The sequence below is a fragment of the Corvus cornix genome, chromosome 26, assembly GCF_000738735.6.
Source record: "Corvus cornix cornix isolate S_Up_H32 chromosome 26, ASM73873v5, whole genome shotgun sequence".
Taxonomy (NCBI): domain Eukaryota; kingdom Metazoa; phylum Chordata; class Aves; order Passeriformes; family Corvidae; genus Corvus; species Corvus cornix.
Window position 1 is genome coordinate 1,477,202 of NC_046354.1, and position 26,288 is coordinate 1,503,489.

Below are 26,288 nucleotides of genomic sequence, written 5' to 3' on the forward strand. Positions count from 1 at the left end.
AGCCCCAGCTAGAAGATTAATGGAACACTTTGGTCAGGTCTTACAGGGGTGGATGTTCTTTAGCTCTTTAACAGTAGGTTAGGAAATTTAAATTCACCTCTAGGCAGGATTCCTGTATTTCCCTTTAGACTTAATCCATGGAAGTTCCATAGCAGGGCACCAGAAAAAGAAGGCTAAGAGATTTCTTTAATTACTGACAATTTTATTATCATTGTCTCTTACACTGTCTGCATATGAACAAAGTTCCAGAACCTTCAGAAAAAGCTGAGAGTGAGACATTTTGTAAAAATGCCATAGAATTGCTAGGGAGTAGTAAAAATAAATTACAGCATTGCAAAAATGCATTTCACTTTGCCATAGAAGCTCTACTATTCCATCCTATACACATTATTTTACAGGTTTTACAGTAGCCATGGAAAATAAACTCACACGACCTAGGCAAGACAATTGCTAACCAAAGGCACTGCCAACAGGATTTTGCGCTTAAAGAAGGGGCAAATACTTCTAAAAACAGCTCAACTGACCCATGAGAATTTGAGTTTCAACACCCACCAGCTCTTCAGATGCCCCTCATCTTGAAAACAACCAAAAGAAAGAGCCCTCTGGGGGCACGAGGTTTTCAGCAGCATCCACAGTGATTGCATACGAAGCCATGCCTTCTACAAACTGTCAAAGACATGCTGGGGCCAGGAGGGGAGAGGGGACACTCACCAAAACTCACCAAAAGAGAAAAAAAAGGAAACCTGCACAACTTTTAGCCAGAAAGAAAAAGGATTTCAAACCAAGCGTGTGGCTCTTCCCTCTCAGAACCACTGGCAGTTTTTACAGCGTTCTTCCCCGGTGGAACTGAAGTATTTATACGGTGCTGTCAAGGCTCAAAGCACCAGATAAATGGTATTTAAATGACTTCACAAGTGACTAGTGAAGTACTAAGTCTGCTTGTAGCTGGACAAACAGCCCCAGAGCATGGAAAGTGCTGCTCTGTGGCTGCCAGCAGTTGTTAAAGGTCATTGGGTGTAGAGTACAGTACAGCTGGAGGCTCTTCTGCACCAGAGCCCTGTGAGCAAACCCTCACTGCTGACCAGAACAGGAGCTGCAACTGAGCTTGGCAGAAAGTGGCTTTCACACAAACCGAGGGCTCGGAGTGATGCAGTTACTCTCATGTTGTTTAGAAACAAACATACTCAAAATGTGGAAAAAAAAATCCCAAGCAGTCACCTTGCAGAAAGAAGCAAACCAGTTCCTCATCCCTCCTCATCCCACAACGGTGCAGGGGACACGGGGGGACAGGAGGGACGAGGCCTCTGCACAGCTTCCTCCTTAGTCCAAATGCAAAGTTTTCACACTTAAGGGAAGAAAAAGGCACTGAGGTAAATTTTAGACTCCTCCACGTTCCCCAAAACCCTGTCGCCTCCCCTCGCACTGGGTGCAGGTGGGATCCCAGCAGCCACAGTGAGCTCAAAGGGGCTCATCAAGCCCACACAAACCCCTTTCCCTGCCCCACCCCAACCCAGCATTGACGTTCCCTGTTCTCTGCTGTGGTGTAAACAGAGGGAGGGCTGGCCCTGGCTGTGTGCAGCGTGCTCGGGACGAAGCACTGAGGGTAAACACGGGGCCCATCCTCCCCCACCGGGATCCCTGGAGCATTCCCAGCCCGGCAGTGATCCCTGCATGGCATCAGCACCATGGAGCGAGGGCAGGGACCGAGCCTGCAGCTCGAGCACTTTCCTGAGGGATGCTCGGCGTGGTGGGAGCCCTGAGACAGGCAGAGAGGGACTTGCTGTCCTCTCCTAACTCCATGGAGAGAGCAAATCCTGGGAAGCTTCCTGGACGTGCAGGAGAGCACCAGTTGAGAGTGGGGAAGGAGAACAGGGCACAGGGAGGGTGTGACAGGGACAGCAGGGCTGGAACAGGAGGGGGAGCAGGAGGAAGCACGGGTGGGGTGAGCAGAAAGCATCCAAGGACAATAATTCCCTTACCTGGTGCCACCTCCACACCCCAACCCTGGTTGGGGCTTCTCTCCCTTAGGGCCAGACACATTCACAGCTGAAAATCTGATTTGTGAAGGGGCTTTGAGCTTTCCTGGGTTCCTCTGACAGACACGTATTGCTAAATCTTCAACACTGAGCCCTCAGCCCATGCCCCAACCATCACCTTCACACTTTTCAAACAGAATTTCTGGAAACTGGGTCCCAGTTCCTACAGAGTAGAGAACTGGTGAAACACTGGCTAACTTAGCATCAGGGGTATTTACTGTAATTCAGCTCTTTTCAAAATTAGAAGTCAAATAGAATCAAAATGAATGATTTTCCTGGGAGTTACTATTACCAAGTTGCAATAATATTTACTAAGAGACTGTTGGGGTGTTGCAGCTGCCTTGGTGTCATAACCTGACATTTCCCTGGCTGCCTTAGCCCCGAACAAGTCCATCCAGCGCTGGTTACAGCTGCAACACCCACGTGGTTCGGTGCAACAACCTCCTCCCCTTCTGCTGCTGCTTCCTGTGCTCTCCTTACGAAACCAGAACTGGGCCACGAGGGCACTGTGGGCCACAGCACCTCCAAACAGGAACAAGCAACTCGCTGGGAGGAGCAGGAGCAGCAAGAGTTGCCCTGCTTGAAACTTCAGCCAGCAGATGGGTCCTGTTGGGTGTCACACCGAGAATCTTCCACGGAGCCTCTCCAGCGGATGGCACGGCTGGAAAGCCAACCAGCAGCTGTGTTTGCTTTGTTGAAGCTGTTTCAGAAACAGGCTTCCCGTTCTTGGACTGGCTCTGGTCCTGGGAGAAGAGGTTTCAGAAGAAGAAAATGCAGTAGGATCATTTTAGGGGTGCTGGGAGCCAGTCCTCATGGAAGGTCGAAGAGGGAGAATGACGACTAAGGTGTCCTGAGAAGTCTTTTCATTTAAAAACAGTCTCTAGCTTAGTCTGATGCCCAGGGCCTCCTGAAGGTTATCCAGGTTTGCCTCTGGCTTCTTTCAAGGTCTGTTGCAGTCTCTGTTTGAACCTCTCATACTTCCTGTGCACTTGCTGGATTTTGTCCTTCTCTTCTTTGTCCAGGATCATCAGGAAGTTCTGCAGCTCTGGGATGGAGAACGCGTCCCACTGCAACACCAGCAGAAACACAGGGGAAGTGAGCACACACCTGACGGGGTTTGTGGGTTCTTACCTCTGAATCTGTGAGAAGGAGCAATAAAATACATCTAAACGTATCTGATCTCCAGGGATTTTAATCTCATGTTGTGAGGGAGAAGGGGTAAGGGGCTACAGCGTGAAGGACCATCCCAATCCTCCCCCCGCACAGCACAGGAAGCAGAATCCTGCAGGATGCAGCAGCTCCCAGCATTTGCTTCATTGTGGTGGGGAGCACGATTTCAACCAAAATCTGGCTGTGAATTTATTACCTGAGTGTCCCTGGCTTTTACTACAATTAGTGGATTACTTCTAACAGTGTTCAGCTAATCTAATTAGCGACGATTAACCCTGGGGTGGCACTGCTGGGTTCCATAAACAGATTACAGAGTGGCCATCAAAACTGGCCTCAGCATTTTCACAGCTCAAGTTTGAATTGTTTTAAAAACCCAGAGCATTCAGGAGCAATAAAAGACCAACCCAGCCCCATCAGAGGGAAACAGCCCTTTTTGTGCCGCCTCTGCCACACATCTCCCAGCCCTGCCACGTGCTCCACATTCATGTGAAAAACGAGGAAAAGAGTCACCAAGGTACCTCAACTTCCCCAGTTTCGTTCTCCTTCAGCACAAAGCTCAGCACATCTGTGTCAGGGCCCGCCAGCAGCCGCAGGTACAGGGGGTACTCGGTGAGAGGGAGCTTCTGGAAGAGCACTGCAAGGGACAGCAAACAGCCACAGTGAGATCGGGGCTGCCGGGGCAGAGGGAAGCTCAGGAGGTCAGCTGCAGCATGGGAAAGGATGCTCAGGATCACAGGGGAGGGGGCTGAGTCTCTAGCACAGATTCATAACAATCTCTTTAAGCTCTCAGGGGGTTTCAGCCCCTTCTGAAACCATAATTCCCCACTAACTTAAGCAGCATCACCTCCTGTGGAGGTCTAAATCACCTGGATTTAGACTTTGCCCACCCGACACCCCAATGAGTCCCACAGCACACCGAACAGAAGCCAAATTCACCACTCCAGGGAGAGCTGGAATGCCAGGTGCCAGGCCCTGAACTAACTCACCTTGCCCATCTTTCCGCATCTCCTTGAAAAGTGCAAACTTCTGGGGGTTATCCACCACCATGAACTTCTTCAGGAGCCCCTGGATCACTTCGCTCACCGTGGTCGTGCTGCTGATGTGGAGCTGCTTGATGGCATCCAGGGGCAGGTAGAAGGAGGTCCTCTTGTCCGTCATCTCAGCCAGGTTCACCTCCTTGAGGGCATCGTAGATGGACTGGGGCCGGATGCCGGCCGGCACCGTCACGGGGCGGCGCAGCTTCAGGTGCACCTTGATGAACCCTGTGTACGTCCCATCGTCGTTCTGCAGCAAAGCACACAGGGATCAGGCTCCAGGGAGCTTTTCCAGTCCCTTTTCCACCACAAGAGGCTGGTCTGCAGCGTGGGGTGACAGCAGGACCTGCCCCCGCTCCGGGAGTTCCAGGGTTTCTTATTAATCATGTCAAAAATACCCCATAATTCTGGGACAGTCACTACTGGTTTTCTCTTGGCAGTGACTCATCCCTTCCTCTCATCTGTGGGATCTTGTTTTATTTCAAGCCAGCCCTGCTACAAAGGCAGTTATGGAAATTCCATTACATGGAATTTGTAGTTGCACTTAATTTGGATTTGAAACCCCTGGTTCAGCAGGACCTCCCAACCTTATTCCTTAAGTTTTACTCCCCATTTAAGGGATTCTCACATCTCCATGTAACAAATCATCACTGGAGATCAGCTGATCCCACCACAGGTCTCTTACCCCACCCTGAGCTGTGCAAAAACACAGGAATCAGGAGAAAAGCCTGGTTCTGCACAGCCCACCCAGGAAGCCTGGCAGTGGTGAGGGCAGAGCATCTCTCTCTGGAAAGGTTTTGGGTTTCTAAATCCACTTCCAACAGCTGCTGAACTGCCCCAGTTCCACCGTGACTCATCCCCACTGCAACAACGGGGGCTCATCCATTTGGGGCAAGTCTTTGTGGCAACTCGTTGCCAGAGATCAGTGCCAGGAGGGAGGGATGGAGGCAGGGAAGGGTTACCTGGAGTGTCAGTGACACTGGAAAGCCAAGCAGGAGGAGAAGCAGCGTGACAGCCACCAGCCCTCTCACCTTCCCCACAGGCTGGCCCCGTTCAGAGCCCACAGAAACCAGCAGCAGTGTCTGTGTGTGAGGGAAAACCAGCCCAGTACGTACCAGTTTCATCAACAGGCAGTTGGTCACCTTTGCATTGTACTTCTCAATCTTCTGTTTGATCTCCTGGACGGTCGGAGGCTCGGGTTTTTCTTCTTCTACCGTGTGTGTTACATTCTGGAATCAGAAGAGCCGGGCTTTAGCTGCTTTGTGTGTTGGGTAACGCTCCATCTGTTCAGCTCCACGTTTTCTTGGGAAGGCAGGAACGGATCCTGCGCAGATCCCGAGCAGTGATGACGCAGGCGGGGATGGTCCCTGCAGCCAGGAGGCTGAATGTGCAGGATGCCACATCCCAACCCCAAACCACCTCTGACACCAGTGACAGGCAGTGCAGGGCAACACAAAATGCACCAGTTGGTGGCACGGAGCAGTTAAACATCCCAGTGCAAACCAGGACAACATATCCAGCCCTTAAAACCCACTTTGAAAGCAAAGCCACCTGCACCTGTGAGCATTTATTTACTTCTGGCAATGCAAGAAAAAAACCCCCATCCTATTTCCAGTATTCACAGCTCTGACTCCCCAAAACTCGAGCAGCTTCCAGTGGGTTCACCCAGGCAGAACCTGGAGTTAAATCTCTCGCTGCTCTTGTCCAAAGCTTGGGAAATTATAGCTCAGAGCAATAAAAGCACACGAGCAGCAGGCTGGCTGTGTGACTAATAATAAATCAGGCACTGCAGGGCCAGTCCAGGCATCCCAGCCTGTGTCAAAAACTGCTCAGTGCCTGCGTGGGCTCACCCACAGAGGGACAGAGGCTGCTGCTCGCCCAGCTTTGGGGGAATTTCCTCCAAAACCAGCAGATTTGACCTGTAGGTGGGCTTTACCTGAAGGCCACCCATGGAAATGTCACTAATGAATAACCACAGAATCATTAAGGTCGGAAAAGATCTCTGAGCTTGAGTCCAGCTGTCAACACAGCACCACTAAACCACGTCCCCAAGGGTCACATCCACGGGCCTTTTGAGCAATTCCAGGGATGGTGATTCCACTGTTTCCCTGGGCAGCCTGTTCCAATGCTTGACCACTCTTTCACGAAGAATTTTTCCCTATGATCCAATCTAAACCTCCCCTGGCTCCCCTCCAGCCAGGAGGGCAGGTCTCCACAGCACTGCCTGCTCTATCTGCTGGATCTGCAGCAAACAAGCCTCTGTGTGTCTGGGCAATGCTCAGCGGGCTGGATCCCCCAGCTCAGAGCTCTGCTGCCTTCCCATAACTCACCACCTTCCCTGGAGACAGCCTGGGAACGCATTTTGCCAGCTCTGCCTGGAACTGTGCGCAGCGCTCTCAGATTTTATGTGGGCTTGCTCAGAAGTTGGCATTAGCAGGGAGCAGAAAGCGTGAAGGGATGTGCCATCAAGGCTGGGAAGGCTCAGAATGAAAACTGTAACCTCTGAGAAGGGAAAAAAAGGGAAAAAAGGCAGCTTGGGGAGCAAAGCTTGTCCATTCCCAGACAGCCCCAGAGCACACACAACAAGGACGCAGCAAGTTGTAAATAAGCCAATACTGCCCAAGGCTACCCATGGTATTTCTTTCAAGAGGAGAATCAAGCAGAGGACAAACTGAAACCCTGGCTGCAATCTGGCAAGGCAGCTGCAGTGCTGGGACTCACGGCAGTGATTCCCCAGTGACAGCTCACGATTTCACAATTTCTGCCCCAGAGCAGCAGACAGCTCGAGACACCCACGTGGAGCAGGCACCCAGGGGACAGCTTCAGCCTCCTTGGTCACTGCCTTCCTTGGGGCTCCAAGAGAGGGAGAGGGGCTTTAGACCAGGGCCTGGAGTGACAGGAAGGGGATGATGGCTTAAACAAAAAGAGAGGAGATTTAGATGGAATACTGGTCAGAAATCCTTCCCTGTGAGGGTGGGGAGGCCCTGGCACAGGGTGCCCAGAGAAGCTGTGGCTGCCCCTGGATCCATGGAAATGTTCAAGGCCAGGTTGGAGCACCCTGGGACAGTGGAAGGTGTCCCTGCCCATGGCAGGGGTGGCACTGGATGATCTTCAAGGTCCCTTCCAACCCAAAGCATTGTATGACAATAAAAGCAAAGCTTTCCTGGGTTATTTGAGAATTGCACATAAATATCCATTTATCAGAACTCCCCAATCTGTCAGAGCCCTTTGGCTCACGCTGCACCTCAATCTATCCACTGCACCAAGCCTTGGCCACACACAGGCCAAGGCCGTGCGTGGCAGGGGAGTCTTTAAAAATCATCTTTAGAAATCATGCCGAGGGCTGAGATTTTGAAAGTAGCACGAAGGAAAAGAAAAAAAAGGAAAAACAAACAAAAAAACCCTTCCCTATAAGTTAACAGAAGATGAACTCTCAGAAACCCTGCACTTCCTCACATCACCCATGTCACTGCACTGACACAGCCACAGCTGGGCTGCCCCTCACCAACCACAAGTGAGGGAGGGCAGGGGACCCCCAGGACCGTCCCCTCCTGCAAGCAGAGAGTTGGAGCTGCAGAGCTGAGGGCACCACACATCACCCATGGCACAAACACAGCCCAGCAGAGACAGCATCCACACATCCATCCACCCAGCCACCCAGATACGCATGGCAAAAGCAAACACGGCAGCTCTGCCTGCCCCTGTCCCTGTCCCTGTCCCTGCAGTTTGCTTGTCCCCAGCAGGGCAGGTCCCTCCCTCCTGCGATGTTCCCAGCCCAGGGCCACAGCTCGTGCCAGCAATTAAGAGCCGTGGAGCGGCTCGGTTTCCATGGAGGAACACGGCGCAGCAGGGCCGCAGGAGCCTGGAGCGGTGCCCCAGTGCCTCGCAGCAGGCACACGGCAGACGAGGATGGCTTCGGGTTCCAAGAAACCCAAACCACTCGCAGCAGGAGGGGTCTGGCTCAGGAGCACGTCACCGCTGTCGCACGATGTCACCGCAGCGCTGCCCGGCTGCGGCATCCTCCCTTCCCCACAGCGGGCAGGTCAGGGGTACCTGCAGCCTGCTCAGCCCCCTGCCAGCCTTCCTCCCACACCCTCCCGCTGCAGGGAAAGAAAGTTTTCATAATCTCTTTGCCTGCGTCCATCCCACCACGGGCTCGGTGACAGGACAGTGTCTGGATGAAACCTGGGGACACACAATAAGGTCACGGCAGAAAAATTAAGGCAAACTCCAGCCAGCTGTGCCAGAGGATCCAGAGTGGGGCCACCCCAGCTGCATGAGCTATTTAGAGCTGGGGGAGCCCATAAGGGCACTGGGGATCCAAGGGCTCAGCCCTTCAGCTCTTCTTGCCATTCAAGTGATGCTCAGGCCTGGCTGCACCACGAGCCCCCCAAGCAAGGACCACCCACCCATCCCAAGCCTGCACACCTAAATATTCTGCTTTTCTGTCTTCCAGACCCAAACCAGCCCAGCAGCACCAGCCCCGTGGTGCAGGAGCCCCCGGAGGAGCAGCCACAGCCTGGGAAGAGAAGTGCTGCTCCCCCCCAGTGCCTGATCAGATCAGCCACTTCTTGCTCCTCACAAATCAACCCCAACCTCCAGTTGTGCAAAGTTTCTGGTGCAGAATCTGCAATTCTGGCTAAAGGGAGAAAAACAGAAGCTTTAACCATAAACCGTTGCCACATTTCCTGTTGTACCGGGACAGGATGAGACGAGCTGTGAACAAAACCACATCTCTGATCTGCACCTACACCCTCGCGGGCACTGCTGGGCCTGCAGCTTTCCCGCATGGAAAACAGGGAAGAGCCAGCTCAGCCATCCTTGGCCATCACCTGGCCTCGTGGCCCCGGAACACGACATCAGTGTGGCAGCAGAGGAACCGGCACATTGCCCCGTACCACCCTCCTGGGCCACCGGCAGGAAAACCACAGGAAGCCTGGAGCTGCCAGGAGGGCTCCACGCCTGCTCCATGGAAAACCTGCTGCACAGCATCGCATGGCCGTGGTTAAACATGCTGGCAGCGCGCTGGAATCGCTCAGACTGGGCAGCTGAGGGCTTTGCCAGCCCTGTGGCACTGCCATAAAACAGCTCGCGGGCAGTGGTGGCCGCAGTGGCGCAGGGACCCACGGGCTGCCAGGACAGAGTCTGGACACGGTGATTTGGGACATCCAGAGCAGCGCAGGACCCGCCCGTGCCCTGCCCCTGCCTCCACAACCCACATTATTGCTCAGCTGTAAGAAATACCGATTGTAAGGAGTGGCTGGAGCCTCAGCTGGCACTTGGGCTAATGCTTCACGGGACAAAGGCTGCCCGGGATGAGCTCTGGGAAGGGGCAGGACCGTGGCACACAAAGCCCATGGCCCGGGGCTGGGCAGAGTTCACCATCCCCGGCCCCCTCTGTGCAAGCCAGCACTCAGCTAATGAGCTGTAAACTCCTGCCAGGCTTTTATGGACAACCCAGGGGCCATCGAGATGGTGGTGACAGCTCTCAAAAGAGTTCTAAGTGACAGATATTTCCATTTATCAGTTTGCAAGGATGCCAGGAGAAACACACCCCACATTCAAAGAGCACCGTCCCTACAGCCTCTCACCTTCTCAAGTCAAGCCCCAACTTAAAAACCTTTTAGAAGCACCCAAGGCAGCAGCTCTGCACCACGCTGGGCCCCTGTTTGGGGAATAACAGCTCCAGGTGGGACCCAGGAGCTGTCCCACCACAGGAGCTGGTGTGTGGTCACAGCCTGGATGCTCAGCCCACAAGCTGGAAGAGCAGCAGCTCAGGAACTGTGGTTCAAAGCAGACACGGAAAAGCAGCAGAGGCAGAAGGTCTGAGTGTGGCCACTCCTTGGAGCCAGGGCCACCTCCCTGCAGCCCCAGGGACACCATCCCTGCCCCCACAGGGACACGTCCCTGCCCCTCGCTCCCAGCCAGCTTTCCTCACCAGCTATTTCCTTAATGAATCTGAAGAGCAGAGCAGTGGGGACGGATCTGGCCCAGCATCACCACATTCTTGGCAGTCTTATCTCGAGGCAGGAGCGGCCAAGTCCTCCCTGGTGTGCTCGGGCACAGCTCCATCACCATTTCCATCAGCCAGGCTGTGACAACTCGCATTCCCAAACCCGCGGCCCAAGCTCTCCCTTTGGCTCCTTGTTCAGACTGCAGGAGCACTTCAGAGATCTCCTCTGAAGGGATTTTATGGCCTGGGGCATCAATCCTCATTTTTCCCGCTTATTAAGGAAAGATTTGTCTTAAAGCACCAGAAAACAAAGCCTGGAGAAGCACATCCGAGTGTCCCTGGCTGTGGAGCCGCAGTTCAGAGCGGCATCGCCTGGGACACAAACACAGTCCGGCACAAAGGACTGGGAGGAAATGTGAGTGCTTCAAATTGGATTCAGGAACACGAGAACCAACAGCTCAGATCTGTAAATCCTGCTGCAGCAGGGAGTGGTGGCAGCTCAGGGACATTGGGGACAGGGCTGTCACCAGAGCTGGGACATCTCTGCTCTCACAGAGCTCTCCATCCCTGCACTTCCCCAACACTTCCCCTTCAACACCCACTGCCAGGGTTCACAGCACTATATTGGGAAAGGATCCACTGCTCCAGCACAGACAGGCAAGGCGAGAATCACACAAGAGATCTGGACCAAAAAAATCCCAAAAAAACCTTAAATACCCCCAACAGTTCCCTCCCTTTGAGAAATTCAGATGAGATGCTGTGGTTTCCTTTGGGGCTCAGAGGAAAAGGCAGAAGACAGGAGAGCTGTGCCTCTCCAGAGCAGGGGAGAGGGATGGCTGCTGCATCTCAGAGAGGTTAGAGCAAGTGAAGACGGGCTCAGTGTTTTGATTGCCATGGAGATTTCACTTAGAAACCGATTTTCCTGCCACAGCTCAGCTCAGCAGTGAGAGCTGACAAGGTCCTCACAGGGAGCTGCATCTCAGGGGTGTCCAGGCTGGAGCTCCTCTGCATTGCACCAGTCTGGCCATGCCCACATTGCCCCCCCAGGCCCAGCTGCTTCCCTGCACCCCACAAACCTGCCCTGAGCACTGGCCAGCCCTGGGATTATGGGGCAAGGCCAGACAGGATCTTGGAGATCCCCTCATCCAGCCCCTGTTTGGGTTCTGCCCCTCCTGTGCTTCCCATCCCTGGACATTCCCTTTCCCCCTTCCCTCTCTGAGCCAGCTCTCCCATCAGCCCTGATGCAGGACTCCAAGAGCAATTTTGCAGAGTTTTGAGCAATCAGGCTTCAGGCAGAAGCCACTGAAGCCATTCAGCTGGAGAGGCCCGAAAATGCAAAGAAATGGATCTCCAGGGACGAGGTCACATCTGAGATCTCAACCAGCTCTTTGCTAATGAGGAGTGATTTTGCTGATGGTTCTGAGAATAAAAAGGAATTACAGCATTCCTAGAAAGAGGCTCTTCAGACTAATACAGTTGTTTCAATCAGAAAAATTGTTCCTGTAATCCTACAGATCAAATCCCACTCTGTTAAGTGCTGTGCAGTGGCCTGTGTGTCCCCTCCCACCCACCCACAACACAACTTCCTCCACAGAGATGTTTCCTGTGTCTTTCAGCACATGCATCCCTAAGTTATCCGTACTGAGCTTCCTCCTGCCCAGAGCAGGCCCTGCCCACTGTCCTGGGCTCAGGAATCACTCCTGGGCATCCCAGGATGGACAACCCTCACCGTTCCCAAACACATCCACCAGGTCAGCTCACTCGGGGGTCTGAGCTGATGTTCTCTGCCCATGGCTAGGAGCAGGTGGTGAAAAACAGAGTTGTTGTCACACACAGCCCTTGCAGGGATGGAAATGTTCCAGTTGAATAATTACCACTTCAATAAGGTGCCAAGGTAAAAAGAGAGGACAGGGAGTGGATCAAAACCCAAGGGAGATGTCCACCACCTCCTCAGTGCCCATCACCTCCTCTTCCTTCCTGCCTTTGCTCCTGCAGGACCTGCACCACCACCACCAACCCCAAACAAGCCATGAACCCCCCAAAAACCTTCTTCCACCAAGGCCTGAGCATGGTTTCTCTGTGAGAATCCACCTCCACACACAGACCCATTACACAACACCAGTTGGGTTCAGTTTAGCGAGGGGGGGGGTGTTTTTCATGCACAGGAACCATTTCCTCCCCACACCACCAACCCCCTGAAAGGCTCCATCTTCTCTGGCAGCCTGAGCTCTGCCGCCCACGCCGGTCACGTCCAGGTGAGGAGCTGGGGAAAAAGGGGCTGCGGCAGCTCCTGACCCCCCTGTGAGGGAGAAATCCCAAACAGCGACAGCACCAGGCTGATTTCCAGAGGTCCCCGAGGATCTGCAGTGCCCTGGCTCAAACAGAGCAGCTCTGGCTGCACCAGCACCCTAATCTCCTCCATTTCCTACACAAATGAATCATCAAATGACATTTAAAAACCAGCAGTACGTGTCGGTTAATCATAACGAGAGGGAGCTGCTGGCTAGCGGGGAAGATCCCATCTTAAACATTTTCTTCAGAGAAATTCAATAAAATTCCCAGCTGACTGAAGCTCTCTCTCCAAAACAGCCCCCCCTTAGCCAAGGGGAGCCCTTGGACCTGCTGCAGGGAGCTGAACCCCAAAGCACCTGCTGAGGATTGCGGCTCTGCAGCCTCAGGTGCAAACACAGCAGAGGCTGAGCAGGAGCACGTTGGTGCTGGTGGTTTATGGGAGGATTTTCAGTGAAAAAGCTGCTCCCCGGGCCAGGTTTGATCTCTGGGTGCTGCAGGGCTCTCGTTCCCGTGTGAAACTCCCACTTCTGCAGCAGCGCCTTCTCCTTTTATGCTCAGCTCTGGTTGAGGCTCCAAAGTTCATGAGAGCGATTTTTATTTTATTTTTTTTTTTTTTTTAAATAGACATTTAAAAACTGTGAAGCAGCCTTGGCAATGTTGCTGAGACACAAATCTCATGCTGGGTGAAACACTGCCCAGCCAAACCTCCGTCCTTCTCCAAGGCAGGCACACACAGCCCCAGGCTCCCCAAAAAGGACCACGTTCATCATCGCGTTAGTCAGTTCACAGATTAAGTCTGCCCTGAACTTTCCCATCCACCCCACAGGTGCAATTTTCACTCATGGTGCAGATTCTGCAAGGCCAAACCACAGGTCCCCGCCGGGGAGCCTGACCCGTGGCTGACAGCTGGCTAAAGGCTGCTAAAGGATTTCACCTCATGCTGAAAAAACGCACTGAGAGCCGGATTCTCCGGCGTGAATCCCCGGGGAACGGGGAAACCCGGCGTGGCAAGGGCTGAGGAAAACCCGCAGCGGTGCAGACCCCGCAGAGGAGAGGGCAGAGCCCCCTCCCCGCCGGCAGCTTTGCCCTGGCTCCCGCACAAGCTCATTTTTGGCAGCACCCGCAGCCGAACGTGCGGGAGCCCCGGCATCCGCCAGCCCTGCGCGCGAGTTGCGTTACCTTGGCGGGGACCTTGCTCTGCGCGCTGCGGAAGAACGAGGTTTTGGCCGTGAAAAAGCAATCCTCGAGGTCTTCATCCAAGCTGCAGTAGCCGCTGCTCATGCTGCTGCCGATGGTCATGGGAGCCGGGCAGAGGCGAGGGGCTGCGGGCGAGCCGGGGGGCTCGGGGGGCCGGCGACCATCGGGGTCCCCGCTGCGGCTCCGGCGAGCCCCGCGCTCACATCCCCGGCTCGCCGCTTATCTGCAGCAGCTCCTTCTGCTCATCCTGCCGAGCTATTCCTCCTTAACAGGCAGCCGTGCCGGGTAACCCTTCCCTTCCCTCGCCTCCTGCTCCCGCCTCCCTGCGCAGCGGCGCTGGGGCAGCATGGAAGGGGCAGAGCTCCCAGTTCGCTCCCAGTTCGCTCCCAGTTCGCTCCCGCTCCGCTCGCCGCTCCCGGGGGTGCCGGCGCAGCAGCATCGCCTCCCCTTCCTGCCCTCGCCCCGCAGCCCCGGCCACTTCCTCTTGCAAAATTTCTCACCCAGCTCGCAGCCGAGGTGCTGGGTTTGGCTCTGGCCCCTGGGGACCCCTGGCACCACCTTGGGGACCCAAAACGAGGTGCCACGGAGGGCTGGGGGCTGTTCAGTCCCTGTTAGAGCATCCTCGGGAGCTGCTGTGGCATCACTTTCTGAGGGAATCAAGAAGGGGGGAGGCAGGTGAGGACACAGCTCAGACCCTCCTCGGGGTGCCAGGACCCCCTGGCCACCACAAGTGGGTGCCTCTCTGCCCTGCATCTGATGTCAGAGCAGCAGGAGCAATTTCAGCACCCAGATTGAGGCAGCTTCAGCGGCAGCCCAGGAAAAAGCTGCTCAGTTCCTGGGCCCTGCTTTTACAGCAGCTGTGACCCTCCTGCTTGGAGAAGATCACCGGGATTTGTGGGGCTGGGCTGGGCAGGGCTCTGATCCCCACAGGATCCCACAGGCAGGGACACCTTCCCCTATCCCAGGCTGCTCCAAGCCCTGTCCAGCCTGGCCTTGGACACTGCCAGGGATCCAGGGGCAGCCACAGCTGCTCTGGGCACCCTGTGCCAGGGCCTCCCCACCCTCAGAGGGAGGAATTCCTTCCCAATATCCCATCTCAACTTGCTCCTCCAGCTGCTCCCACAGGGCTCCAAGACCTTCCCACAAGCCACCATCCAGCACTAAAACCTCTTCCCCTCTTGACAGGTTGCAGATGCTGCTCCAAACCCTCCCATCTGTATTGCTATGAGGCTTTGAGAGCTCCGTGCCCACCACAGCAGCATCCCATGAATACAAACCGGGATGTAGATGGGAAGACTGGCAACATCTGCATCTCAGAAAGAGGAAGGCAAGAATCCAAGTGGCTTTATTTACAGAGGGAATAAATAAGCCACGTTCTTAGGGCAGCAGCGCGTTCCTGCAGCAGCACAGCCCCCTTGGCTCCACAGCGATAAATTTAGAGGAGAAAGAGGCTTAAATTGAGCATGTGCAACACCAGCAGAAAGTGCGGGTTGGGAGCATCAGCACTGGGGTCTTTTTTGAAGCCTCAGCCCAAGTTTTTCCCAGGGGAACCAGTGTGCGACCCCTGGACGCCCCATGGAATTCTCCAAGAATCCCTCATTTATTCCTTGCAGTCCAGCTGCTTGGCACATCAGCTCCATAAAAAAACCAACAAAGACAAATAAACCCAATAACTTTTACCCCACTGTTCAGCAGCAGCTGCACTTAATGGTTACCTGCACATCAGCCCCCCAAAACCCCAGTGACCCCGGTGACCTGCAGCAGCTCACAGGTGGGAAGCACACAGCCAGCCCTGCCAAATCCAGGGACCCAACTCCTGGAGCTGCTGAGAGCAGTGGAGGCTTTTGGCAGCTTCGGCAGAGTCTGGATGTCACCCTGGGCGGCTGCTCTGGGACCCAAATGTAACACACTCCCAAATACTTACCCGGATCAAAGCCCAAATTATCAGTGCCTGCTGTTACATGGTAACAGCACTGAAATAGGTGATATTCAAATAGGTATTTCAGTGGTGCTTCCACTTTGCTTTATTTTGATAATACAATTTAATGACTTCCATCTATGCCAGCTATTAATTTTTTCATGTGTTTTCAGGCCTCTTCCCCTCCTGCCAGCATATTCAGGCATCCTGCTAGCCTCCTACTGGAATACTGACATTATTTTCCCTCCATTCTCCTCCTTTCCAGCAGCAAAACCTGCCTGACCAACAGAAACACTCCAGGAACGTGGCTGTGTGCTCAGATCAAGCAAACCTGGCAATGATTTTTCCCTGATTATCCATGAAGAATAATGGAGCTTTGCTGCAGTGATTTACCCTCATTAACCCCCAAATCAGCCCCCACATCCCCAGCACAGGCCACGGGACCCCTGCCAGGGCTTTGCTGCGCTGAGGATTCTGAGGTGCAATCCCCAGCCAGGGCTTTGGGATGCGCTTGAGGGTTTCTGTCTGCTGCTGGAATTGGAGAGACACTTTTGTTTCCTTGGCACAAGGGGCCTCCCCCTCCCCAGGATGACACCAGGGCCGTGTCAGGGTGATGGATGGCCACGAAGCACGGGGTCCCTGTTTGTTATTAGGCCCATCAATAACCCTGGCTGGGGTGATCACCCTGAAGATGAAGCGAGCCCTTCTCATTTTTCCAAGAGCCCAGCATTGCTGGGGGAAGCCCAGTGACACTCAAAGGAGTTGTAACCACACACGAATTTAGGTTCACTCCCTTACACAAACACCTGGAGTGGAGAAACCGCTCTGAGCCCCTTTGTAATGCGTAGCTTAGAACGATCAACCCCGTCCCACTTCAGATCCCTCCTGACCATTTCATTCAGAGCAGCAGCAGCTGCCCAGCAAGGCCAGAGCTTGTACAGCAAAGGCTGGATGACAACCAACCCCCACACACCCAACTGAAACCCCACATTTGCCTCTGGAAAAGTGCAAATTGTTCCCATCTCCAGGTCTTCCACAAAGAGGGACATAAACACGGGGTTATAATGAGGGTCAGAACACAGAATCACAGAATCATCAAGGCTGGAAAAGACCTTTGACTGCATCCCACCACACCCACTAAGCCATACCATGAAGTGTCGCATCCACTCATTTTTTGAACACTTTGAGTGATGGTGACTCCACCACTTCCCCGGGGAGCTGTTCCAAACGTTTCAAAAAAGCACACAGAGCCTGGAAAGGCTCCATCCCCGCCAATCCCACTCCAGGCAGCTCCCTCAGCAATGCCTTGAGCTGGCAGCATTAAGCATCTCCCATCTCATCTGGCACAGTGAGAGCCTCCCTGGCCCCGCAGCCTGTCCCACCCACGCTGGAGTCCCAGACACTGCAGGACCCCGGGGGGATTAAGGCAAAGCTGAGCCTTCCGGAGTAACCCTGGGATTACATCCCTAACACAGATTGAAGAGCCTCCATGCCCCTGGAACCACTGAAACTCTCAAAACAAGGCTGTCAGCCAGAACTCCAGATTTCCTGGAGAAGTCGGCGCTCTCGCCCTGCACGATGCAGGAAATGCACCTGTGCTGCTGACTGCAGGCGCTGTGCACGGCGCTGGGACAGGCTAACGCCAATATTGATCCTCCTCCGCAGGCACTGGCACGTGGGGCTTGATGTCCCCGCTCTGCTCCAGGTGACAGCAGCGCTTCAAACACCCCAGAGCTCCACACACCCCTTCCCAGGGAGGGAGGGGGGATGCCCACATTCCCAACCTCCATCCCACCCAGGCAGTGGGCATGGCGCTCACGGCCTGCAGGTGACACCTCAGTGACACTTCCAGACCGATCCCTGACAAGCCCTCCCTGCTGGAAAACCCTTTGGGAGCAGGAAATCCGTGCTCTGGAGGCGAATCCGCCGGTCACTGCGGGGCTGTGCCCCCCCGAGCCCCCTCCCCGGCGTACCTGGCTGCAGGGTGGCAGGAGGGTGCTCTCTGGGGACAGCTGGCTCTGCCACTGGCCCGGCCGGCGACAATCCAGCTGGATGAGGCTGCGGCACTCCTGGTGACACGTGTACCTGCAGTCTGCAGGGACAGAAAGGGCAGAGTGAGGCACCCCAGAGCTGCAGGATGGGGCTGGGGGCAGTGGGGGACCCACGGGAAGGGACTGGATTGCAGGCAGAGGGATTCCAGCACGGCCAGAGCTGGAGCCAGGCACATGTCGCTGTTCACACACATGGCCCCGTTCAGGCACACTCCTGCAGGTGAGGAGATACCTCAACACCTCATCCAGAGCAAAAATTGCTCGCACACCCTCTCCCCAGGGAATCCTGGATGCGATGGAGCAGCACAAGCCGCATTCCTGCCACGCATCCTGCTGCCTCTCCCCGAGCCGCTGGCACACTGACATGGAAAATGCTCAAATCCCACCAAACCTCGGGGTACCCCTGGCCAGCTCCACTCCTGGGAGGTGCCACCTGTAGCAAAAGCTTGGCTGGTGCACAGGGAAAGGATCCTTCACCTCTCACCATCAGAAACATCTTTGTACTGGGCAGAGGTCAAAAGATTTAAGGTCATTAAATAGCATAGAAGGGTTTGGGTTGGAAGGGACCTTAAAGATCATCCAATTCCACCTCCCCCACCTTGCACTTTCCCAGGCTGCTCCAAGCCCCGTCCAACCTGGCCTTGGACCCTTCCAGGGATGGGGCAGCCACAGCTGCTCTGTGCCAGGGCTTAAACATGAAAATTTCAAGGGCCAGTTCCGGTGACAGAGGTGTGGATCGACCACCAGCAGCCCCAAATCCACCCCTGGAGAGGGCAGGGACACATCCCAGCCCCAGCAGAGGCTGTGACCTCCTGTCCCCAGGTGCAGCAAGGCATTTCTGTGGCTGTTTTCTTTGGATGCTGACCCAGTGTCAGACATTAACCCGTTCATGCACAGATGACTCTGCACAGCCCAGCTTTAACCCCTTCAGGCACAGGGTCCTGCTCACCCCCAGCTGCAGAGGGGCACATTTGGCACAGCCAGCTCCAGTTATCCCATATTCATGGCCATCACTCCCACAGCCCCTTCCCTCAAAGGCCCAACTCCCCCAAACCCTCCTGACTGCAGTGAACAACCTCCTCCCGCTTTAATGGCGCACCTGAGCCTTTTAATTTTTAACTGCCACACAAACAACCTTAAATTTACTTTTTACACTGCCCAAAATTCCAGAGCGGTCACCAACCTGGAAAAAAAAAAATCACATCCTAAAATCAAGGCAAGAGAGGTCACTCCAGAGAGGGATGTGAGTGCCTGTCCCTGCACCAGCCCCGTGACCTTGCTAAGAGCCACTGAATTTGTATTTTAAATACACTCCTTCTTTCTTTTTCCTTTTTGCCCCTTTTCCTTTTATTTCTTTAGCTTTTGGGTCATTGGTTTTGACTATCCGGGGCTTGCAGGAAAGCAAAGGAATATCCCATGTTTGCTCTGGAAACTGATTTCTGCTCAGCTCTGGTGAATTCTTCAGTGCCTGAGAATGAGTGAGAGGAGCGGAACCACTGCTGGGAGCTGGTGCCTGAGGGGGGAAACATCAATCTCCAGAGGAAACAGGGAAATCATTTATCATTTAGCATTCATCTGGCGTGAGCTGTCTGTCATTCTCCTGTTCCAAGTCACTTGTCTCAAGTAAGCCTGGGGGAAAAGCAGGGAGACTTGGCTTCTTTTTTTTTTTTAATTAGAGATAAGCTGCAGTTACAGTAATTTAATGCGTGACCTTTTGAGCAGCTGGAACTGCCTTTTAACAGGGGCCATTGGCCAAGTCTTTGCTGGAGGTGCCAGCTGGAGAACGCTCCAGCTGTGAGTTCACCTGAGCACCTGCCACCACCTCGTCCCTTCTGCCCGTGTGGGCCCAGATTTTCAGATTTGGGCAGCTCCAGCACGTGGGGCAGTGGCAGCCAAAGGTCTGACACACATCATCTGGACCACAGCAATGCCAATTCCTGGGCAATTCCTCCGGATCAGGCCCATTGTGGCATTTCTTTGTGGGATTAAAGTGTGACACCTCCTTAGTCACAGTCACCTATTAACAGACCTAATCAGTCAGGATCCGGTGGGGAACACTAATTTTAGAAACCCTGCACAGCTTTGGGAAGCAGCCACGTGACCGGTTTGCCAAGAGGAGCAGGATGCCTCCACTTAGGCTCTAAGATAATTTCCATTCCAGTCAAACAATGGAACACTTGGAGTTTGCTCAAAAACAGAAAGATCAGGGTACTGTGAAAAGCTTTGGTGGCTGAAGGGAATTCCCCTTTCTCCACAGATAAAGTGGGATGGAGTAACCCAGTCCCGTATAAATGCCCATCTCAATTCCTAAACACAGCCACTGAATGGTTCGGGTTGGAAAGGACCTTAAAGCCACGGGCAGGGACACCTTCTGCTATCCCAGGCTGCTCCAACCTGGCCTTGGACACTTCCAGGGATGGGGCAGGGCCTCCCCACCCTCCCAGGGAAGAGATTCTCCAGTCCTCTGCCCACCCCCACCCCCAGGATACCACAGACCCCATGGGGCACCTTCCAGCTCGACGTGACCGAGTGGAAACGGGCACAAAAGGAGAAGGGAGGCCCCACAGGTGTCTGAGAGCGGGGCCAAGGTGGCAGAACGGAGACTTCCTCCACTGAAACTCTGGAACCCTTCGGGGCTCACACATCTCGAAGTGCAGGCTGCACCTGAGGCTGGGCTTTGCAAGCTGCGCTGCTTGAGGCGCTCCTCGTGCGCCCGACGTCACCGGGCTGACCTCAGGGGTGGCAGCAGGATGTGGCCCTGTGGCACCAGGACAGCGGGAGGCTCTGAGGGGACAGGGCAGGACCTGTGGCACCACCGCCAGCACCCAGGGAAGGGTCTCAGTCCTCCTGCAAAGCAGGTTCTGACAGCCCCAGGGCGCTGATCCAGCCCCAGCCCTGCAGCTCCATCAGCGCGGTCTCGTCTCAGCAGTTTTAGGTCTAAACCAGATGGTTTGGGTTCATTTGTTTGCAAACACTGGCAAGCCCCAGGGGCCTGTTTCTGTTTGTCCAGAGCAGGCAAGGCCCCCTCGGTGACAGCCACCCCTCTGCGAGGTCCCTGCGCCGCTGCAGCATCTGGAGCACAAACCCAGCTGCTGGCAGATGCTCTGGAGCCACGATTTAACAAAAATCAGATTTTCCTTTGGACTGGCAAGTGGGGCAGCACTGAGGGCCTGTGCTCCTGCCCGAGCAGGGCTGCAGAAGAGCCAGAGGAGAAGCTGAAGCCACCTGGTGCCACAGGTGGGGTGCCAGCCCTGTGCCCACCCCATACCCTCCAGGCAGGATCCCTGTGGCCAGGCCGTGCTCAGCAACACCAAGGCAAACCCTGCACCCCAAAGAGCAGCAGAAAACCTGCAAACCCAGCCAAAAACCCCAAATCCCACCACCACCTACCTCTAACCAGCAACACCTCCCTGCTGGGCCTCCTCGGCAGGCGCAGTCCCGCAGACCAGGGCTTGGATTTGGGGAAATGCCTGAAGATTTTACGGATTCTCTTTGTTACAAGCCCGAAGCAAGTGGCTGCTCCCTCCTTCCCGTCCGTCATCCTCAGGAGAGGAGGCCAGGAGCTCTCCAGGCACGTTCCAACCCCAAATGCTCTGGGATACAGCAGGCACCGGAGCAAGTTGTGTCTGCTCCCACGAGAGGCCTTTTCCCCCACGGAGATAAAGCCCTGACATTGTCCATTTACAACCTGCTGCCATCTGACGGGGTTATTTATTTATTTTTCTGAGCAGGGAGCGCAGCTCAGAGCTCGTGCATCTCCTGTAAGCCATGGAAAACTTTCTATTTCTGGGGCTTTTTGCTTGATAAGATAAAATAACCCAACGGAAGAGATTAGAGAGAGAAAGCGCAGGACCCGGCCGTGCGCTGGGAGGTCTCTTCCCGGCATCCTCTCTTCTCTCTTTGCTGCTTTTCCCTGCAGTCTTTTAAAGTTTGAGGGATAAATAGTCCCCAGTGTCTAATCAGAGGTTCAAGGAGGACACTGAGATTAACTATATCTATAATATTGATTAAACTCTGCACATAGTTAAGAGAGGCTTGTGGAGCCTTTCACAGCATCTGTGAAAATCAGGGCATTCTAAAAAAGACAGAGAGTGACTTTTTAGTGATAGGACAAGAGGGATGGTTTTAAACCAAAAGAGGAGAGATTTAAATGGGATATTGGGAGGAAATTCCTCTCTGTGGGGGAGGTGAGGCCCTGGCACTGATTGTCCAGAGAAGCTGTGGCTGCCCCTGGATCCCTGGAAGTGTCCAAGGCCAGGCTGGACTGGGCTTGGAGCAGCCTGGGACAGTGGATGGTGTCTCTGCCCATGGCAGGGGTGGGATGGGATGAGCACTGAGGTCCCTTCCAACCCAAACCATTCCACGGTGTATCAGTGACAGCTGTACCAGCTGTCAGCTGATGGGGTGGGACACAAGCATCAGTTAAACAACGCCCCTGAAATCTGCCACTTTGGACCCACTCCCCTGTGACCTCTCTGCTCAGGACCCCTCTCACAGTTTCCAGCACCCTGCACAATACAGGGAGTAACAAAGGTGGAATTTAACCAGTCCAAAAACCACCCCGAGCAGCAAAAGCAGTGAGTTATCACAGGGGGCTGTCTCAGTCACCCAGAGAGCCCCTGGGCACATCCCTCCTTCCCACACCCCGACCAGCAAACTCCACTGAGCTTCACCGGGACGAAGCAGAGGGAGAAGCCCAAAAACCAACCTGCAAGGTAAGAGCTGGAGCCTCGGCTGGCGTCTCTCTCCATAAACCCTTCCCAAGGCACTGCACTGGAATGCAGCAGGAAACATGACCCTGGAAGACCTGAGCCACCCCACGAGCCTGTCCCAGGGCTCTGGGCAGGTCGCCGTCCCTCCCCACAGCTCCATCTCCTCCCGGGGAGGAGCCCGCCCTGCCTGGGGCAGCCGCGGTGGGCGGGAGGCACCCCCGGACCCCACCCCGTCCTCACCCAACCCCAGCAGCACCATCCCCACCTGCCCGAGTCACCCGGCAGCAGGAAAAGCCTCAGGAATCTGCCTGGATCAGCTAAACGGAACAGAAATGCACGGTGCTGTGGGTCCTGCGAGCTGTCAGCGATTATTATTTACAGCGGCGAGACTGGAGGCACGGCTGAGTGTGGGAGGACGGCGTGGAAAGAGAGACACCAAAAGCACCGTGTCCCAAAGGGCACCAGTGGTGTGAGCAGAGCCCCGTCCGGGTGAGGCCGGGCTCGGGAAAGAACTCGTTAAAGAACTCGTTATCTTAAGCAAACGGCTACTGGAGAACCAGTAACCTTAGAACTGAAGTTTGCTCTACAAATTAGAAAGAGAAACGGTGTTTTACCAACATCCCTCCCGAAGGAAATAGGGGCTGATTCAGCGCAGAGCCTGAACACGGAACGAGCTGCTCTGGGAGATAAGGGCGGCTCCAGACCAGAGGCACAAAACGCGTTTGGATGCTGAGGTGCTTTACTGGGCTGGATCTGTGTGGTAAGATCTGCAGATCAAAAGCTGGCTTCAGGTGTGACTGCGTCTGCAGAGGTGCTGGACACGCTCTGAAGTTTCCCTCGAGGGCTGCCCCACACACAGCCCTGCCCACAGGGAAGCACGGCGAGCTGGAGTGACTTTCCTGCAAAGAAGCCCTTCAGCCAACAGTGTGTTATTTTAATATGTGTTTTTTAATAATCAAAATATTTGAATTTTGGTTATCAGAGACACCGGGAGCCAGGGAAGCACTCGAGCCGTTCCCACCCGGTGTCCACCCAACCCTTCCCACCAGGAAGCTGCCCCAGCTCCCAGCCCAGCCTGGTTTCTGTGCTGTCCCAAAGCCAATAAAACACGCAGAGGGCTTTGAAGCTGCGTTAGTCACCAGGACACCCAACACGGCACCCGCCCCACCAGAGCTCACCAAACACCCCGCAGCAGAGATGTGCCTCTGCAGCCTGCCCGTCCTGCCCCCTTCTCCTCCCCTGCCAGGAAAAGCTGGCAGGAAAAGCTGTCCCCCAGCAATTTACACCCCGACACGGAGATTATTGACTTTACTACTGACTCAGCTCTGAGAGGTGCCAGCAGCACAAAGCCACACGCATTAAATAGAAGATATTCAAGGCACAGCATAAAATGGCACAGCTACTCCTGCCCAAGTGCCTTCCCTCCAAGGCTGGAAACAAGGATTTTCAGGGAAAGCCAGTCGGATTTGCCCCCGAGCTGCCACCTCCCCATCCTTTCACACTGACACCGCGGGGAGCAGGATGCTGGATGTCTGTCCCGCACAGAACCTGGAACACTCCGAATAAAAGCAGGGGAAAAAGGCTCCCATGTCTCAGGCAACATCTGCATCAGCCCCAGGTGCAGCACCCCCGGGCAGGGCTTGGGTTAAAACCAGAGAAGGTCCCCCCTGAGCCTCCTTTTCTCCAGACTGAAGAGTAAATAACTATAACAAATAAATAAATAAATGCCACTTCCTCATTTTACTAAATACAGCCAGATCGGACGTAAATAAAAATAGGCCAGAACTGTACAAACAAAAACCTGAGTATCCTCAGGCTGCAAGTCAAGAGCAAACAAGTGGCAACTCTGCAATCAGAAAGAAAAAGAAACATTCACCAAGTGGGGGAGAGCACACCCCGTCTGCAGCTCTCGGGCATTGTTAATGGGAATCACTATTGGGATGACAGGGAATGCAGATATGAGAGTCCCTCCCGCCCATCCCGGTTGTTTGGGGAGTTTCTGAGGCAGAACTACTCCCACAGTCTGCATAATTCTCTGAAATGAAAAGGGAAATAGAGTTATTTAAAATTTGTTTCAGTATAAGTATGGAAAACATCCTGCCAGAGGAGAAGTCCCTCAAAACAGCTTTGACGGCGTTTCACAACGCCACAAAATTCTGTGAATTTGTATTTTAAGTCAGGATTTCAAAGCACACAAGCCAGGACCTCACCTCACACCTGACCCCAGTTTCCAGGGGCTGGCGAAAGAGCCTCGAGAAAGTTTTTTTCCCCCTCAGATAACCCTTATTTCTCCTAAACTCGCTATTTCTTTAAGCACGCTCATTCACACATTCCCTGCAGCTCCCCAGCCCCAGGAAATCATCCGGCTCTCAGCAGGGTTTGAGGGAATTAATCAGGAACGGCAGGCAGAAAGCACCCCAGAAATCAGATTTACATCCCCCTCGCTCCACCAACGCCCTGCGCCGCGACTTCCCAGCCCCGGCGTGTCCCCGTGTCACGTTGTGGTGGCGGCTGGGTTACATTTAATTAACAGCAGTCAGCGCTAAAGCCCTAATGCGAGGCAGCAGGGCCATATGGTGCGGCCGTCTCTCCCGGTCGCCCTTCATCCCAAACGGCACCGGGAGGCACGGCCGAGAGCCCAGCTCGCCCCGCGCCACGCAAATCCCCACCAGAAACATTTAATTGATTCGTAATCTAAGGAAAGCCAAGCGTAAGAACCAGAACTGGCTGAGCCAGGCACTAATTGCCCCGGTGAGGCTGGTGCTGCTGCACGTGCCTGGCATAACCCTCCCAAACAGCCCCAAAAATGAGCAGCGACGCGTCCCGCAGCCGGCCCAGAGCCCGCGGTGGGACGCGGCTCAGTCCCAAATTACCACCGGCACCAATTCCCTGCCCTCCACACCCACACTGAGGGCACCCTCACAGGTACAGGTGATCCTGTGGGCACAAACCTGCGGGGAATGGCATCAGCATTAACACCTCCTGCTGAAAATCAAGAGGCTCAGCTGACCCCGACCAGCAAATTTTCAAGTCCCTCAAGCCCCAGCAGCTGCATCCCGAAAGAGTTTCCCCCCAGCCTGAGGGACTGAGCGGGACAGGAGCAGTTTCACAGCCAGCAGGGCTTAAATCCCCAAGTTATCAGTGACACGGGTTTGCTCAAACCCCCTCGTTGCCCCTCCTGCAACAACCACGGGCCACACCTCCCCGGGGAGCGGGAGCAGCACCCCGGGACGGGGACACGGCGCGGGGGTCGCTGCACAGCCCCAGCAGAGTCACCTCGTTCGGCCCCTTCCCACACGGGGGAAAGAGGAATCTCTCCTGCAGAGCACGGATCCGACACGAGGAGCACGCGTCTTCGTGCATCTCCCCGGCACAGCTCCCTCCCCCCGCGAGTTTGGGCAGAGCTTCAGGCAAATTTACAAATTCTGGAGGACTTTACCCCTCACTGTAAAGCTTTACAAACACGAACCCTTCCTGCTCACCGCGAGCTACTGATGCCAACTCCGCCCATGAGTCGATCATCTCCTCTTTCCTGGAAAAGCTTTATTTCCCAAACCCGCCCGGCAGCACCGCACCCGCGCCCACCGCCCGCACCCGGAGACCCTGGTCCAGTCCCTCCCGATGCGCAGCCCCCCGGGACCCCCCCAGGGGGAGCGGGGGGACCCGGCAGGTCCCCGCGGCACCAAAGCGGGACCCTGAGGGGTGCAGAGCTGGGGCGAAAGAGAGGGAGAGGGTGCGGGGGGGGGGGCAGAGGCCGGGCAGGGTGAGGGATGGGGGTGCGGGCAGGGCTGCGGGACAGCGAGGGGCAGGCAGGGCTCGGCAGGGCTCGGCAGGGCTCAGCAGGGCTCAGCAGGACGCGGAAAGGCGCGGACAGCACTCACAGTCGCAGCGCAGGGCGCGCTCCCGCACCGCCTCCCCGCACAGG

The 26,288-nt window shown here is 54.9% G+C and overlaps 1 protein-coding gene across 6 annotated transcripts; it reads right to left on the minus strand.

The window, feature by feature from the left end:
* Nucleotides 1-181: 181 nt before the first annotated feature.
* On the minus strand, nt 182-25,873 carry RASSF5 (Ras association domain family member 5). Of its 6 annotated transcripts, XM_019288939.3 has the most exons (7): nt 22,360-24,329; nt 21,042-21,121; nt 17,574-17,692; nt 5,356-5,469; nt 4,193-4,490; nt 3,725-3,840; nt 182-3,103 (listed from the first exon to the last, which is right to left on the minus strand). In XM_019288939.3, exons 1-7 carry the CDS (start codon nt 22,620-22,622, stop codon nt 2,951-2,953), a joined length of 1,143 nt encoding a protein of 380 aa, XP_019144484.2. In that variant the 5' UTR covers nt 22,623-24,329; the 3' UTR covers nt 182-2,950. The 6 variants fall into 6 exon arrangements, with proteins under 6 accessions (XP_019144484.2, XP_019144487.1, XP_019144486.1 ...); XM_019288942.3 differs by lacking the exons at nt 21,042-21,121; nt 22,360-24,329 and adding an exon at nt 25,315-25,706; XM_019288941.3 differs by lacking the exon at nt 21,042-21,121 and having other exon boundaries at nt 22,360-22,480.
* Between the last annotated feature and the right edge of the window lie 415 nt (nt 25,874-26,288).

Bases quoted from the DNA above. Each gene is read 5' to 3' on its own strand.
- RASSF5 (XM_019288939.3), bottom strand. From the start codon at position 22,622: ATGGTGCTGCTGGGGTTGGGTGAGGACGGGGTGGGGTCCGGGGGTGCC. The intron at 4,491-5,355 runs GTACGTACTGGG...GCTTTGCTGCAG, and splicing joins ACTGCCTGTTGATGAAACTG to AACGACGATGGGACGTACAC. The intron at 3,104-3,724 runs GTACCTTGGTGA...CTGGTGTTGCAG, and splicing joins ACGAAACTGGGGAAGTTGAG to TGGGACGCGTTCTCCATCCC.